This window comes from Anopheles nili, chromosome 2, assembly GCF_943737925.1.
Source record: "Anopheles nili chromosome 2, idAnoNiliSN_F5_01, whole genome shotgun sequence".
Taxonomy (NCBI): Eukaryota; Metazoa; Arthropoda; class Insecta; order Diptera; family Culicidae; genus Anopheles; species Anopheles nili.
In genome coordinates this window covers 63,700,451-63,713,629 of record NC_071291.1, presented here as the reverse complement: position 1 = coordinate 63,713,629, position 13,179 = coordinate 63,700,451, and the positions used below count along the sequence as shown (strand labels likewise).

The following is a 13,179-nucleotide window of genomic DNA, read 5'->3' as shown; positions in this document are numbered from 1 at the left end:
TTTATTCAAAGATCGATAACCTATCGAAGGCGCGCTGGGGCTTCCGTGTGGTAGGTTTCGGTTCGAATTCTGCCTTGCTAGGGTTAGCTAAGAAGTATGATGTACGTTTTCGAATTATTGGGATAGTTTTTGCAATGAAATACAACACTTTTATGGTCTTTCAAAACGTTTGTTTCACAATTTACTATCTCCAGCGCCTAAATGTATGCAATTTGTTCTACAATGGAGGTCCTTGAGAATATCCTGCAACGCTAAGCGGGGGCATTTTCTTCCTGATGTTTGATCCTTCGAATAAGATGTTATTATTCTCCCGGACCCATAAATTACTTCTCCTCGAACATTTTACACACCATCTTACTCGCATCCTTTATCTCTCTCTCTCTCTCTCTCCCCCATCTGACAGGTGTTTGGAAATGCGGTTAGGGGGCGCCCCCGGTGGCGGAGACCCCCTAGCAATGGGTGCCGGGAACGACTACGCCGAGCTGTGCGATCTCGGCCCGTCCCGATGGAGCTCCCGGAGCGGCTACCAGCAAGTGGCCTCGCCGCCAGTCAACTCAATCTACCACCACACGACGGCGGGCGCCGTCGGTGGGGTGCCGGGCGTCACCGGCTCGACGCTCGGCGTCGGCACGGGCGTCCCGGGTGGCGGCGTTCACGGTGTAGGCCACGTCGGTCACGGTGGGCTGGTGGCCAGTGGACACGTGCGCTCCAACAGCTTCGAGGCCGAGGACGTGATCGGCCCGTACGGCAGTACGCGCATCGGCAACAGCACAAGCTCGCTACGCGGACGTTCAGGTTTATATTATTCACCACCCGGTACTTCATATACAATAGTAGAAAGAGAAAGACCACACTCTCCTCATTATTATTATAACACGGCCGGTGTCCCTTCCAAAGGAGGTTCTTTGCCAAGTAGAAGTAGTTATTTAGAGTCAGCTAGCTTAGGTGTTTCAACTGGTGCAGGTAAAGCAACGTCTTCTACTTATACACATCACCCCCCCCCCCCCCCGACCTCTCTCATCCACTACCCCCTTTGCCTCTCCGCCCTTTGAAGTCCAAACCCCACCTCTCATGCCCACCTCTCGAACCCCCCCTAGTCGCTGTCGCCATTCACAACCCCCCTTTTTTCGTAGATCGATCGCTAGTAGTATGTCCTGCCGGTGTATGCCGGATTCGGCTCATCCTTCTCGTGAATGTCCGTTCAACTGTCGCTCGATCTGTTACCGCATTGCGACAACCCACGCTACCTGTAGGAGATCATCTACTTTTTTTCTCCCACGTCAATGTTTTTTGTTTACTTTCTCTTTTTCGCTCTCTAGTTATTACTCTATTTCTCACTCTCTCTCTCTCTCTCTTTCTCTCTTGCTCCTATGATATATCTTTGCATCACACGTTTCTTGCATTTTGCTTCTTCTCTATGGCTACTTGGATGTATACAACCCCATCACGCCCATCACGTTGTGCTCGAATAGAATAGGTTTCGTTTGACCTTCGCCGGTTGGCATGCTAGATTGCCGTAGAGCCATCATTGACACGCTCGTTTACCACGCCTTGTTCGGTTCGGTGCTCGTTTCGTCCTGTCTGCCATCGCTCTATCCCTATAGCGCTCCATGTCATGATGTACCCCACATTGTTATCCTTCCAAAAACTATCTTTCCATTTGTGTTCTCTGCTCCTTCTCTCGTAACTGTGTCCTTTCTCTCTCGCTCTCTCGCTCTCTCTCTCTCTCTCTCGTTCTTTCTATTTTTCGATCTCTCCCCCATTTTGCACCTAGTTTTGAGCGATCTTCATCTAGATCAGTAGCTCGTAAAGCATTTTTTTGTGTGCTATCCACCACCGTTTGCTGTGGTTCCTGCTCGAAATTCAACCATCACCAGTAGAGTAGAAACCGAACAGCCGGATTCCGGCGGGTACTGCCATCCGTTCGTTTGTAGTGTGTGCGTAGTGCCCTTTTCCCAGCTCCACGCCATGCCCCCGTAGTGTACCATCTAGATACACCGTAACGCTCTGCTATCCAATACTAATTGAATATATAAATACGATGCAACTGGTCACGGTTCTTCTGCTTGCCATTATGTCTATGAGTGAACCGGAAATGAATGCGCGGAAGCGCAAGCTGACAGCAGCGCACAGTCTGAAGTATGGTTCCGATAACACGAGGACACGCGGTGACACTAAATTAACACACCCCTACGTACAGGAAGACACAACCACACCCAACAGATAGCAGATACTCTTTCCTCGGTCCACTACTTCCCGACTCTGGCATTTTCTCGCTCTCTCTCTCTCTCTCTCTCTCTCTCTCTCTCTCTCTCACTCTCTCACTCTTTCTTGTGCTCTATTTCCCGACCGCTTATCCTTCACGCAACGCGTGTCGTCTGTGAGTCCTTCCACGGTCGATTTCCTGGCGATCGAACAAAAGGGGGCCGTTGAAAACAGAGAAAAAAAATGGAATTTTACAAAACAAAACCTCAACCCAAGACACACGCACACACCACTCAACACCACCCCACGACACTGCCACAGCCGGTTTGGCTCGTCGATCGCTGCCATGTCCTGGCACGTCCTTTCACGTGGTTTCCAATTGTTCAACCGGTGTCCCGGTTCAGATTGTGCTGTCAGTACCGTTACTGTGAATGTGTGTGTGTTTTCTTCTTCTTCTTGTTCTACTAGTTTTCCACCAAGCCCCCCACCACTCACACACACAAACACACCCACTTAGCGCGTGTCGATGGCTCTCGAATCACGAATCCTTGCCATTGTTCTTTCCCTGTTTCGTTGCGTGTTAGTCTCGTCCTTCTTTGCCCCCCTCGAACGTTAGTGCATCCTCACGCACACTCCCTTGTTGTTGGATTTTTTTTCCTCTCTCTTCTTCCCCATTTACGTCCCCATTGGACGTCTGTTTTCCACCGAATTGGTGTCCCTTTCTCCTTCGAGATGTTTGATCCCTCTAGCGTTTCCTCTGTTTTTTTTTTGTTTTTGCCCGTTGTTGATCGATGTTATTGTCAACCGTGTTACGTTCTAGCGTTCTCGATGTTGAACAGTGTGTCTGCGTGTGTCTTTATGTGTATGTGTTTATGTATATGAATTATGGTATGTATTTTACCCCCCCCACCTTTCCCACTCACCCAACTGTCCTAGATCGAGGTGGTTTCATGAAAAAAAAAGGATAAAACTCAAACCCACCCACACACGCTCACTCGCGGGCAGCTGCATCTGCCCATTCCCGGTGGAAAAAAAAGGCTGCGACTTGAAAACTCTACGTCCCCCTTCTCTCCTTCGCCCCATCACCACCCACTTCCACCCAAATTCGGGCACTCAATTAGGAGTGGCATTTTGCTTGCGCGCGGCAGCCTTGAACCTTTATGGTGGACCTCGCGAGAAGGAGCTTCACACAGTCTTTGTCGTGGCTTCTTCTTCTTCTTCGTTCATTCCCTCTCCAATTGACCGAAAACCACCCCACCGTTAACCCCTGCTACTCCCTTCTTTCACTCTGTCTGCCTCTCTCTCTCTCTCACTCTCTCTCTCTCTCTCTTTCTGTCACCCGCGGGCCACCCGAGCCCGAGGGTAGTGTGCTTCCTGTCTTCCCCGTTTTTTCTCTATACTGTATTGCTTGAAAACTTCCAACTTCTCCCCTTACAAAATTAGGCACAGTTCCAAATTCTACCAGACATAATGGTAAGAAGCGGCCTATATCACCAGAGCAGGTCATAAGAATGTTTAATACAACTAGTTCGTCTTCTTCAGTTCCTACTAGTTATCATAGTAACGGTACACGTGACCGAGGCCGTCGAAGTCCCGCCAGCAGTCCGCCTTCCACCACCCATCAAGTGAGTTTGTCATCGTTTTGCCTTTTGTGTTTCCTCCGCTAACACGCGTCCACGCGCGGGCACTCTCTCTCTTTGCAGATTTACCGCGATCGCGACCGAGATCGTAGCATAACGAACATACACCAGCTGACGACCCGAACCGTGAACATGTCCCGTGATCAGCAATCCGACAGCAGTCATGGTTTCGGGATTTGCGTCAAGGGTGGTAAAGATTCCGGTGAGTAGCGGGTGGTTGTTGGTCGGGAAAGCACAAAGAAAGCAGCTCCGTTGTGTCCGATGTCCATCAACCGGCCCGCGCCGTTGATGGCACGGTGCCAAATGCCAGTGCAAGGCTTCCGGTCAACCTTTTTGCATTCGGTGGAAGGTTCGAAATCGGAAAATGGTTTATTTTCTCAACGGGTGTGTGTGTGTGCGAGTGAGTGATTTTCTATTCCACTACCTGAACCAACCAGCTGTGTGGGTTTTGTTGGTGTACCGATGCACCTTATCACGACCGCTCCATCAGGAGGCATGTTTTGTGAATCTAATTTCAATTTGTCCGCATCAGCCGAGACGAGGAGGCCGAGCACGGGGTGGGAAAGAGAGAAAAAAAAATCAGAGAACGTGTGAAAATGATTGACAATTTAATAGAGATTTGAAGCAAATGCCGGGATGAAGGATACCACAATCCGAGAGTGGGAACGAGAAAATTAAACACAAAAAAGGCACTCCTATTTTTTTTTGTGCTCGGCATACACCCAACACGACGGAGAGAATAAAAACGGCACTGTTTGGACAGGGAAATGAAAATCAAATAAAGCCACTCCGGGGGAACGCACACAATGGAAGCATATTTTTTCTGAACACTCGATATTAGCATGCTGTTACGTTATCAGCCGTTATTGGTATTATTTCATGCTGTTTTTTTCCGAAGAGCGATAGCTTCGATTTGTTACAGAATTAATGGTTATTTATTTTTAAGGAAAAATAAAAAACTGCTCCCACTTTTAATGCCTTAAAACAGTGAGATAAAGTTATACACGAGGCTGGTAATAAAATGCCACGAAACGTATTCGCGAGCAACAGGCTCGTGTTTAAATGGGACATGAAACGTGTTCAGCTCACACATTGCTCATACAAAGTAAGCAACGGGCGCTGCGGCACATGGCAAACCTCACGGAGTTCAACCTTCAGCCGGAACCAACCGACCCGAGACCGTCCTTTTCGTAACAACAGAAGGGAAAGCCCACCGATGGTCAGGGTGAATCGATAATGGGGACAGACAAAATGCTCCCGGTCACGAAAACCTGCCCCAAAACTCGGCCCCGACTGAAGGCCATTTTATTGCACTCGCCTGATGGGTGGCCTTTGTGATTCGGCAGGCCAAAGCGAGTAAACCTCTCAAGCGCCGGTGCCAACTCCTGTCGCAGGAAGTAAACCACCACCCACCGAACCGAACCCCGCAGGCCGTTTGTTTCGTTTGCATCACATTATTAAATTTCGGTTTCGTTCGAATGCCATCACCACGGGGCATGTCGCTTTCCCCCGAGCACACGTCATTATGTTGGTCCGCATGGTTTCGGCATGCTTTTGGGGTGAGTTTTATTTCACCGACGAACAACAACAAAAAAAACCAGGCAAACACAAAACAAGGCTTCCATCGTTGGATGCCCGAGGACCCAACCGAAAGTCGATTCCCAGCGCTTTCGATTGCAATTGCAGTTCCGTCAGTCTCGTGGGAAAATTGGGCTGTCGTAAAATTAGTTTCGGTTTGCTTGCGATGCTCGCCGTCTTCCATGGGGAACTGAGTTCACCGATTGAAACGCTATAAAACGTAAACGTGCACGGCCAGCACGTAGGGGAAATATTTTTTTTATTGGCTTTCCGGCTTCCACCACAAAAACCGAAACCACTCTATTTTTTTTGTTTTTGCTGCTTCTCGGCCCCGTATATTCCACAGGAGTTGGTGTTTACATTTCCCGAATCGAGGAAGGTTCGGTCGCTGAACGTGCTGGACTGAGGCCTGGTGACACGATACTCGAGGTGAACGGTACGCCGTTCACCTCCATCAACCATGAAGAAGCGCTTAAGGTAAGGATGGTTTTCCGGAGCTTTCCGGCATTTGTCCGACCCACTCTCCCCGTGCGAGCGCGTGTGGGAGAGAGGGTGGGTTCGTTTTTTTTTTTACTTTCGCTCCCTCCCACTCGGGTTCTTTTTCTCAGTTACTTTTTTCCCCCCAAAAAAACTCCCACCACTCGGTATACACAGACACGTTTGTTCGGTTCCGCATTGATTGGTTTGTACTATTGGCAAATTCGGCCCCCTTTACAAAATGGCATGCGCGTTTTTGAGTTTCGTTTCGTTTTGTGTTTTTTTTTTTCAACTTTAAATCTGCTGTTTTTTTTTTCTTTCCCATCCCCAATCGAAATCGGGCATGAAGAAATTCGTGCAGCAATCCGAAAAGAATCAGAATTTAAACCGCAACGAAAATCACTCCTTTGCCCCCACACAAACGAGCTTTGATTGCCATGAGTAATGAAAATTTTGCTTAAAATTAACAAAAAAAAATTACCAACCCGTTAAACTTGAAACGTTTCTAGTTCGGCGTGATATACACCGCGCGTTAAACGACTTCGGTATTCGTTAAAACCGACGACGAACGGATCGCCCTTAAATACCTCATATGATATATATATTATTAAATGCAATAATTTAATTTAATAAGAAAAAAAGATTGGCAATAGCATCTCTGTCACTCTCTATCACTATGCTGTCACTTTCTTGCTGCCTGCTTCTGTTTCGCTTGTACACACCGTGTCTTTTTCATGCTTTTTGCTTCCCTAAGTAGCTTTTTCCTACATTCTGCTGGCTCCGTAGTACTTGCATTGCATCAAGTTTGTGTGCTACTCTTAAAGGAACCTTTGTCAGCGTTCGCAGATAAGCTTTTCTAGCAAAACCTTTTCTTTTGTGAGTCTTTCTTTTTTCTGAAACTCTCGTATTTTTCACTCCCGAAGCACCTATTTCATTCGCTAGCACATTTTACAACATTCCCTCGTACACAACCATCACACCGCACCGAATAACCCAATGTTCTCATTAAGTAGAAGTATTTGAGATTTTCCAGCCTCTAGTGCACTTGCGCAAGAAGTGCTAGTTCCGTGCATAAAAGAACAAACTGTAGGCTTCCTCTAGCAAACGGTTGGCTGAACCCAGAAAGCTGTTAAATCCCCAAGAGGCGTTTCTAAAAAGAGAATAGAAAAACGTCTACCGTGAAAAATTCAACTTTTAATCCACACTGCATTCCACTGCACTGCACTCGACAAAGCCTCAGCCTTTGCCAGGCGTAGGCCGAAAAGTTATTAGCTAACTTCGTTTGCATTACCGCTAAAAGTTGAAATCCAAAACCACGCCATGTCGTGCGATCGTAGGAACTCGTGTAAAGCACTCGAGAAGCCACCTCCAGCCACCAACCAGTGCCCGGCGTTGTGTTATTGTCTTGCACGCGAAAGTGGAAAAAGATAAACACAATTGTAGTGGCACTGGACGCATCCGTGATGCGATGAAGGCACCTTTCTGAAGCGAGCTTTCCCTTCGGACGATGAAAGCCGAGCTCGATGTGATGCTGCGCAAACTGTCGCCACGCTCGATGCTCATGGGTGGGCTTATAGCGTTAACGGGTAGCCGGATTAAACGAGAAACGAGCGCGAAAAAGAGTGATCAGAAAATAAACAACCCAACCCCACCAGGCGCGGAACCCGAAGCATCACACAGAGTGAAGCCGCTGTGTCGCGCAAATCTGTAATATTAGAGCCGCGCGGTAATGACTTCGGCCTCGTGGCACCAGTTTGGCACCGAAAGACGGAAGCGGATGAGTCGAGAGGCTGTATAAATTACAACTTTTCTCCGTTCCTCGCGCTGTGGCTAACAAATTACCCGCCGGATGATGGTTATCGTGCTGGGTGAGCTAGCGCCCGGGAAAGGAGCGAAAAACGAGCGAGTATAAAATATACCCGGATCGTGTGACCAACGAGAAACCGCGTGGGCGAGAGCCACAGAAGGTTGCGGCTCCTTGTGGGAAAGTTTTTGGGAAAATAAAACTGCGGTAGTGTGATATAAAATTCAAATGAGCCGTTGGTGGCCCTCCCAGCCAATTGGGAACTGGGCCAATGAGATCGCAATAGCGTCAGTACCATCCAAGAGATGGTCTAGGAGCGAGCGTTGCTAATAGACGATCGAGTCGCTCTGTCGTCCATCTTGCTGGTGAAAATGGAAAATGCTTGCCACCGAACATACCCCGGGTGGTTGGAGAGTTTTGCAACGTGGCGGAAATTAACATAATTAACAGAGAACGAAATGGGAATATTGATAGCCGTGGTGTTTCATTTCAAAATCCGCTTTTGTGGTTGGTTTCCAAAGTAATCTCAGAAAACCACATGGTGCGAGCTGATGTAGTGCTTTCTATTTTTCTCCGCGAGTAGGTTTTCTGAATGAATATTTTGCTTTGCATATATTTATGAGCAATAAAGATGATTAAGATACACAGGCGCTCAAAATGTTGCTTAAAAAAAACAAATATTCAGCTGTTACGAGATTGAGAAACTTACGGAAAAGAAATGACAATATTCATTTGCCATGTGGTGGAATGACAAAATTCTATAAACACAATTCCAATACATCGAAGCATTAAGTAATGACGTAATCATAGAACTCCAATGGAAAAGAGAATCATTTGTGTCTGCAAAGCATCGAGAAATTCACTCAATACGTTCCAAAAATAGCTTGACAAGACACAAGGCGTTTCGATCACGGATAGCATTACTGCATCAATATCTATAATTTTTAAATTAAACATTCTCAACAATTGAAATTAACATCTGCTGGTTGAGTTTGGCTTCGAAGAATACCATTTAACATGCTCTTATTTTTTGTCACAAAACACCAGGCGTCTCCATCATTAGTAACATAGCCACTAGAATACATATGTCAGAATCACAGTTGACGGATTAATTAGCTTCTTGGAGATTATAATTTTGAATCTGAAACAGAGTAAGTTTTTTTTTCTTTAACTTGCTCATGATGCTTTGATTTTACGAGTGAAAAACATCCACTGCCACAAGCTGATGGAGACGCCTAGTACTTCTCAATGGTTTTTGAGAAGCATCGTTGACTTCGTTATTCAATAAATATTAAAATAAATTATGCTTCAGATGAGCAAAGATAAAATAGGTTTAAAATAGCCAAAAGGTGTCACTAATGATAAGAGCATAATCATTTCTATTTTCACCGTTAGTAGAATGCTTAATGCTCTTCGATGCATTTGCTTGATTTTGGTCGCATGCTGACCATTGAACAGTGTTAAAGAATTCAAGCCACATCCCAACAGTCCGTTGTAACCGGTATTTTTGTTTTTCCTCCAAAGCGCGTTTTTGCTATGTTTTATTCCATACACACAATGTCATAACTTATTGGCGCCCGTTCCCGCATGGTGCCGCTGAAACGAGCAAATGGAATATGCTTGTCACACAGCACGCAATCCAGACAGATTTACGATCGAAAGGAGTACCACCCTGCAGGCGACGCTATGCATCGCTAATGGTGTCCGTAACGCAGATGTATTGCCCCCACCCACAGACACTCCCCCAGGGATGCTCGAGATGAATTTTCCATCGGTCCAATCGAGCTGTGGGTGTACAATGCAAGGCTGTGCGGTCCTAAAGAATAAAATACGAAACAAAGACAAACAAATCTCCTAAACCCTAACCTAACACGCTTTCCCAACGTGCTTGCGCGTCACACGCTCCGCTAGTTTTGTCGATGCTGTTTGGCTGCCGCTTTTCTTCCCTTTTTTTTCCTTTTCGCCTGTTTCTTCCACTTCCACGTGCTATGGTTTAGTTTTGTGCTCCCCCCCCCCCCCCTTCCCTGTACGCCCTTCATCTAGCCGTCTGTCTCTCTCCTATTGCCATACTTTTTTTCTCACCAACCCAGAGATGTGTGCAGATTCTGAAATCATCGCGGCAAATCAGCATGACGGTGCGGGCGCCACCGTCGGCCGCCTCGATGATCAACTCGACCGCTCCGTTGCACGGGTTCGGACCACCCCCGGGCGTACCCGGGGGCCGGGTGGCGGGTGATCTCGTACCACCCCCGCCCGGTATCTATCCGCCACCGCCGAACCGCCAAACCTGCTCCTGGATGGATCGCCAAGGGCGGCCCGCCTCGCCCCCGTACGAGTACGGCGGCCGACGACCTGAGCGACGTGATAGGTGAGTTGGAGGGTGGCCAAACTGGGAAAAAAGAAAAAGCTACGGAGATGTGCAGAGAGATTGAGAGTACGTCTTGGTTGGCTGAGGATAAATATTAAAATTGAATGACGATTTTGTGTGCGAGAGAGTGTCTCAAGAACGAGCTTCTAAGTGTGCTGAATCGATGGGCGACCCGTTTGGTGATTTGATTTTGAACACCTAGAATTTTCCCAGCTAGATGAAAATTAAAACCACTTGCGCTGGGGGAGCTTTTTCTTGCTATACTCTAAATCATTGAGCGTTGGAATTAAATCATCAGCACCCACGAGTTCGATCAATACACAATTTTCTATGCGCCACCGCTGTGAAAGGGTGAAGATATTTCAATGGAAAACACCAAGTAGTACACCCTCCAGAAAAGAGCCTCAAACCACCGCTACTGGATGCAGTGCATGTACGTTCCACACGAGCTCATTATACGGCTGCAGGTGCTCGTGAAATAAAATATAGCTCTCGATGTGCTCGAGGTGCTTCTACCAGCAAGCGCGCTTCCTCCTTAGCCACAAAGGCGAGATTAAACGTTACACCGGGTCCCGGTTCGCCCCAGGGCGCAATATATAATTCGCTCCCTCTTTTTTTCCAACATGTGGGTCAGCCACAGCTCCATTGCAGCCACCTCGACGCGAATTATGCAAAGAAGTAATTTTCTATGCACAGCAGCACCAGCAGCAGCGTCGTGTTGCAGTGGACCTGCAATCGCACCGGAATTAAAATTTATTGCCCTCTATCCCGCTTTTCTTTTTTCCTTTTTTTCCCATTCGCCCTATGATGCCTCTGCTTCCGGACGGATGCCTCGATCGTGAAATAATGGCATTAATGAAAATGGAATAAAAACTCCCCGTACGAATGAACGGTAAAAAAAAACACAGGGTACGGAGAGTCGACCTGCTGATAGAACCCGGCCAGTCCTTAGGGCTGATGATACGTGGCGGTGTGGAATACGGGTTAGGAATTTTTATTACCGGTGTCGACAAGGACAGCGTAGCCGACCGGGCTGGACTGATGGTGAGTGTGAAACCCGGCCCCCATTTGTTCGCGTCGGTTGTTCACCCTTTTAGCGCAGCTTGCTTAGCGCCGTTTCGTTTGCTTCTCGATCCTCAGGTCGGCGATCAAATCTTAGAAGTGAATGGTCAATCATTCATGGAGGTTACCCATGACGAGGCTGTTAGTCAATTTAAGTTCCACAAACGAATGTCGCTGCTGGTCCGTGACGTCGGGAAAGTGCCACACTCGTGTACCACCGTTGAGCCGGAACCGTGGGACGCCTACAGCCCGACCGGTGTGAGGTAAGGTTCGAGCCCGTTCCCCCCGCCCATTTCACCACCACTAATGCCCGCCTGCCAACCGCCGATCGGTGCGGCCACGTCCATCCCTCCGATTGACGCTCGTTTCAGGACGCGCAGGAAATGTCCCGTGTCTGCGATGGTTGAAGAGAAAGCCAGATCCTTATTACCTCGTCATCATTTTGCTAACCTATCATATTATATAGCGGAATATGGTGCTAGAGGAATGACCATAGAGGCCTTCGTATCTGTTTTATTAGAAATGTTAGATACACCCGAAAAGGTAAGTCGGGGAAAGCAGCAGGAGCATCACGGTTGAGACCGTTTCTTGATTTTTGGTGTGTTTCTTTGTTCGGGTTTTCGTTCCCCACAGCATACGTTAGTGACCGAAATAAGGGAATTAATTTTCCCCGAGGACAGGACGCGGTACGATGAACTTGTATATAGGAGAGGTAGAGACGTCTACGGTGATCCACTAGATAGGCATAGGGTAAGTAGTTGCAGCTTTTAGAGTGAAAATGTTATTATTCTATATTTTGAGTTGATCATTTACCATATGTTAAAAAACATTTAGTCCTTTGTGCTATGTGTTGCCTACATCTAGGCGCCAAAATGAACTTTTAAACGTATTTCAATTGTTTACTTCTCAAAATACGCCTTTTCACCTTTAAATGTCACTTAAAACGCATAGCATTAAAACTTCTACTTCGTCTCGTTCGTATTACAGAGAAAAGGAGATCATTTACCTCATTCACACGATATACCGGTAAGTCCGTGCCACACCATGCCTCCTGCTATTACGTACTTTGGTTTTCAAACTTACTTTCATCTACTTTTAACGATCGATATTTGCGCCTCACTCAGCAAAAAAAAAACACACACACAAAACACACAAAAAAGCAACTACTGTTTCACTAATTATGCTAATTTGTTTGGCGGATTGGCTCTCGTCCTCCTTTGTTCACGGGACGGACGATGGAGCTAAAAGCAGCGTGCGAAATTCTCAAACTTCAATTGCTTTCGTTCGATAATTGGTGAAGCAGTAAAACGTATTCTTTTTAGTACAGTACCACACACACAAAACCACTCACACACCCACACACTTATCTTGCTATTCACCTGTTTTTTTTTCATACACTCTTTCACGTTTTTTCTTCGGCTACATCTACTTCTCTTCACTTTTACTCTCGAGTAACGGCTTGTCAGCATTACTTACTCTACCTACCGCTAACGAACCATACCAAAAAAAAAACAGAATAATATAAATCGCAAACTTTAATCGCCGGACGCAAGCTTTCTCACCTTTTCTCGCAGTTACTTGTTGCCGGTGGAATTTCGAGATGTTAATCGCATGCGATTACGTGACACGGCGCGAGGGGTTGGAGCAGGGCGACGAATTTAAATTTAAATCCAAGCTTCCTGTCGCGAAAGACAAATGGAGTCGCCCGCCGGCGAATACGGAAGCCATTCCTTCGCGACAAAAGGGAACGGAAAGGACGCAACTATACACGTTTCGACTTCACGCGAGCGAATGTTGTTGGGGTCGTTTTTTCTATATTTGCTTATTCGGCTCCCTTGTCGCGCGATCCGGAGCGATTCGGTTCAATCCCGGCCGTCTCATTAGCATTGCGATTATTTCGACAAATTCCACCACGGCTTACACACGCCCCATACACCAACGTACAGTCTCTCTCACCTACGCACACACCAACGGCACATCGGTGCACGGTATACACACCTGGAAATTAGACTGGCTCACGCTGTCGGTGCTAAGTGGAAAATAGT

General features: G+C 47.1%; 1 protein-coding gene across 1 annotated transcript in view; it reads left to right on the top strand.

Moving 5' to 3' along the window:
* Window positions 1-413: 413 nt before the first annotated feature.
* The window catches only part of LOC128720307 (uncharacterized), a 49,309-nt gene continuing 36,543 nt past the window's right edge, over window positions 414-13,179 (top strand). Inside the window, exons 1-10 of the mRNA XM_053813972.1 lie at window positions 414-963; window positions 3,649-3,830; window positions 3,909-4,047; window positions 5,770-5,900; window positions 9,795-10,072; window positions 10,981-11,116; window positions 11,213-11,397; window positions 11,506-11,677; window positions 11,768-11,884; window positions 12,122-12,160. Coding sequence (XP_053669947.1) covers window positions 414-963; window positions 3,649-3,830; window positions 3,909-4,047; window positions 5,770-5,900; window positions 9,795-10,072; window positions 10,981-11,116; window positions 11,213-11,397; window positions 11,506-11,677; window positions 11,768-11,884; window positions 12,122-12,160 — 1,929 coding nt within the window. The remainder of the gene's footprint in view (window positions 964-3,648; window positions 3,831-3,908; window positions 4,048-5,769; window positions 5,901-9,794; window positions 10,073-10,980; window positions 11,117-11,212; window positions 11,398-11,505; window positions 11,678-11,767; window positions 11,885-12,121; window positions 12,161-13,179) is intronic.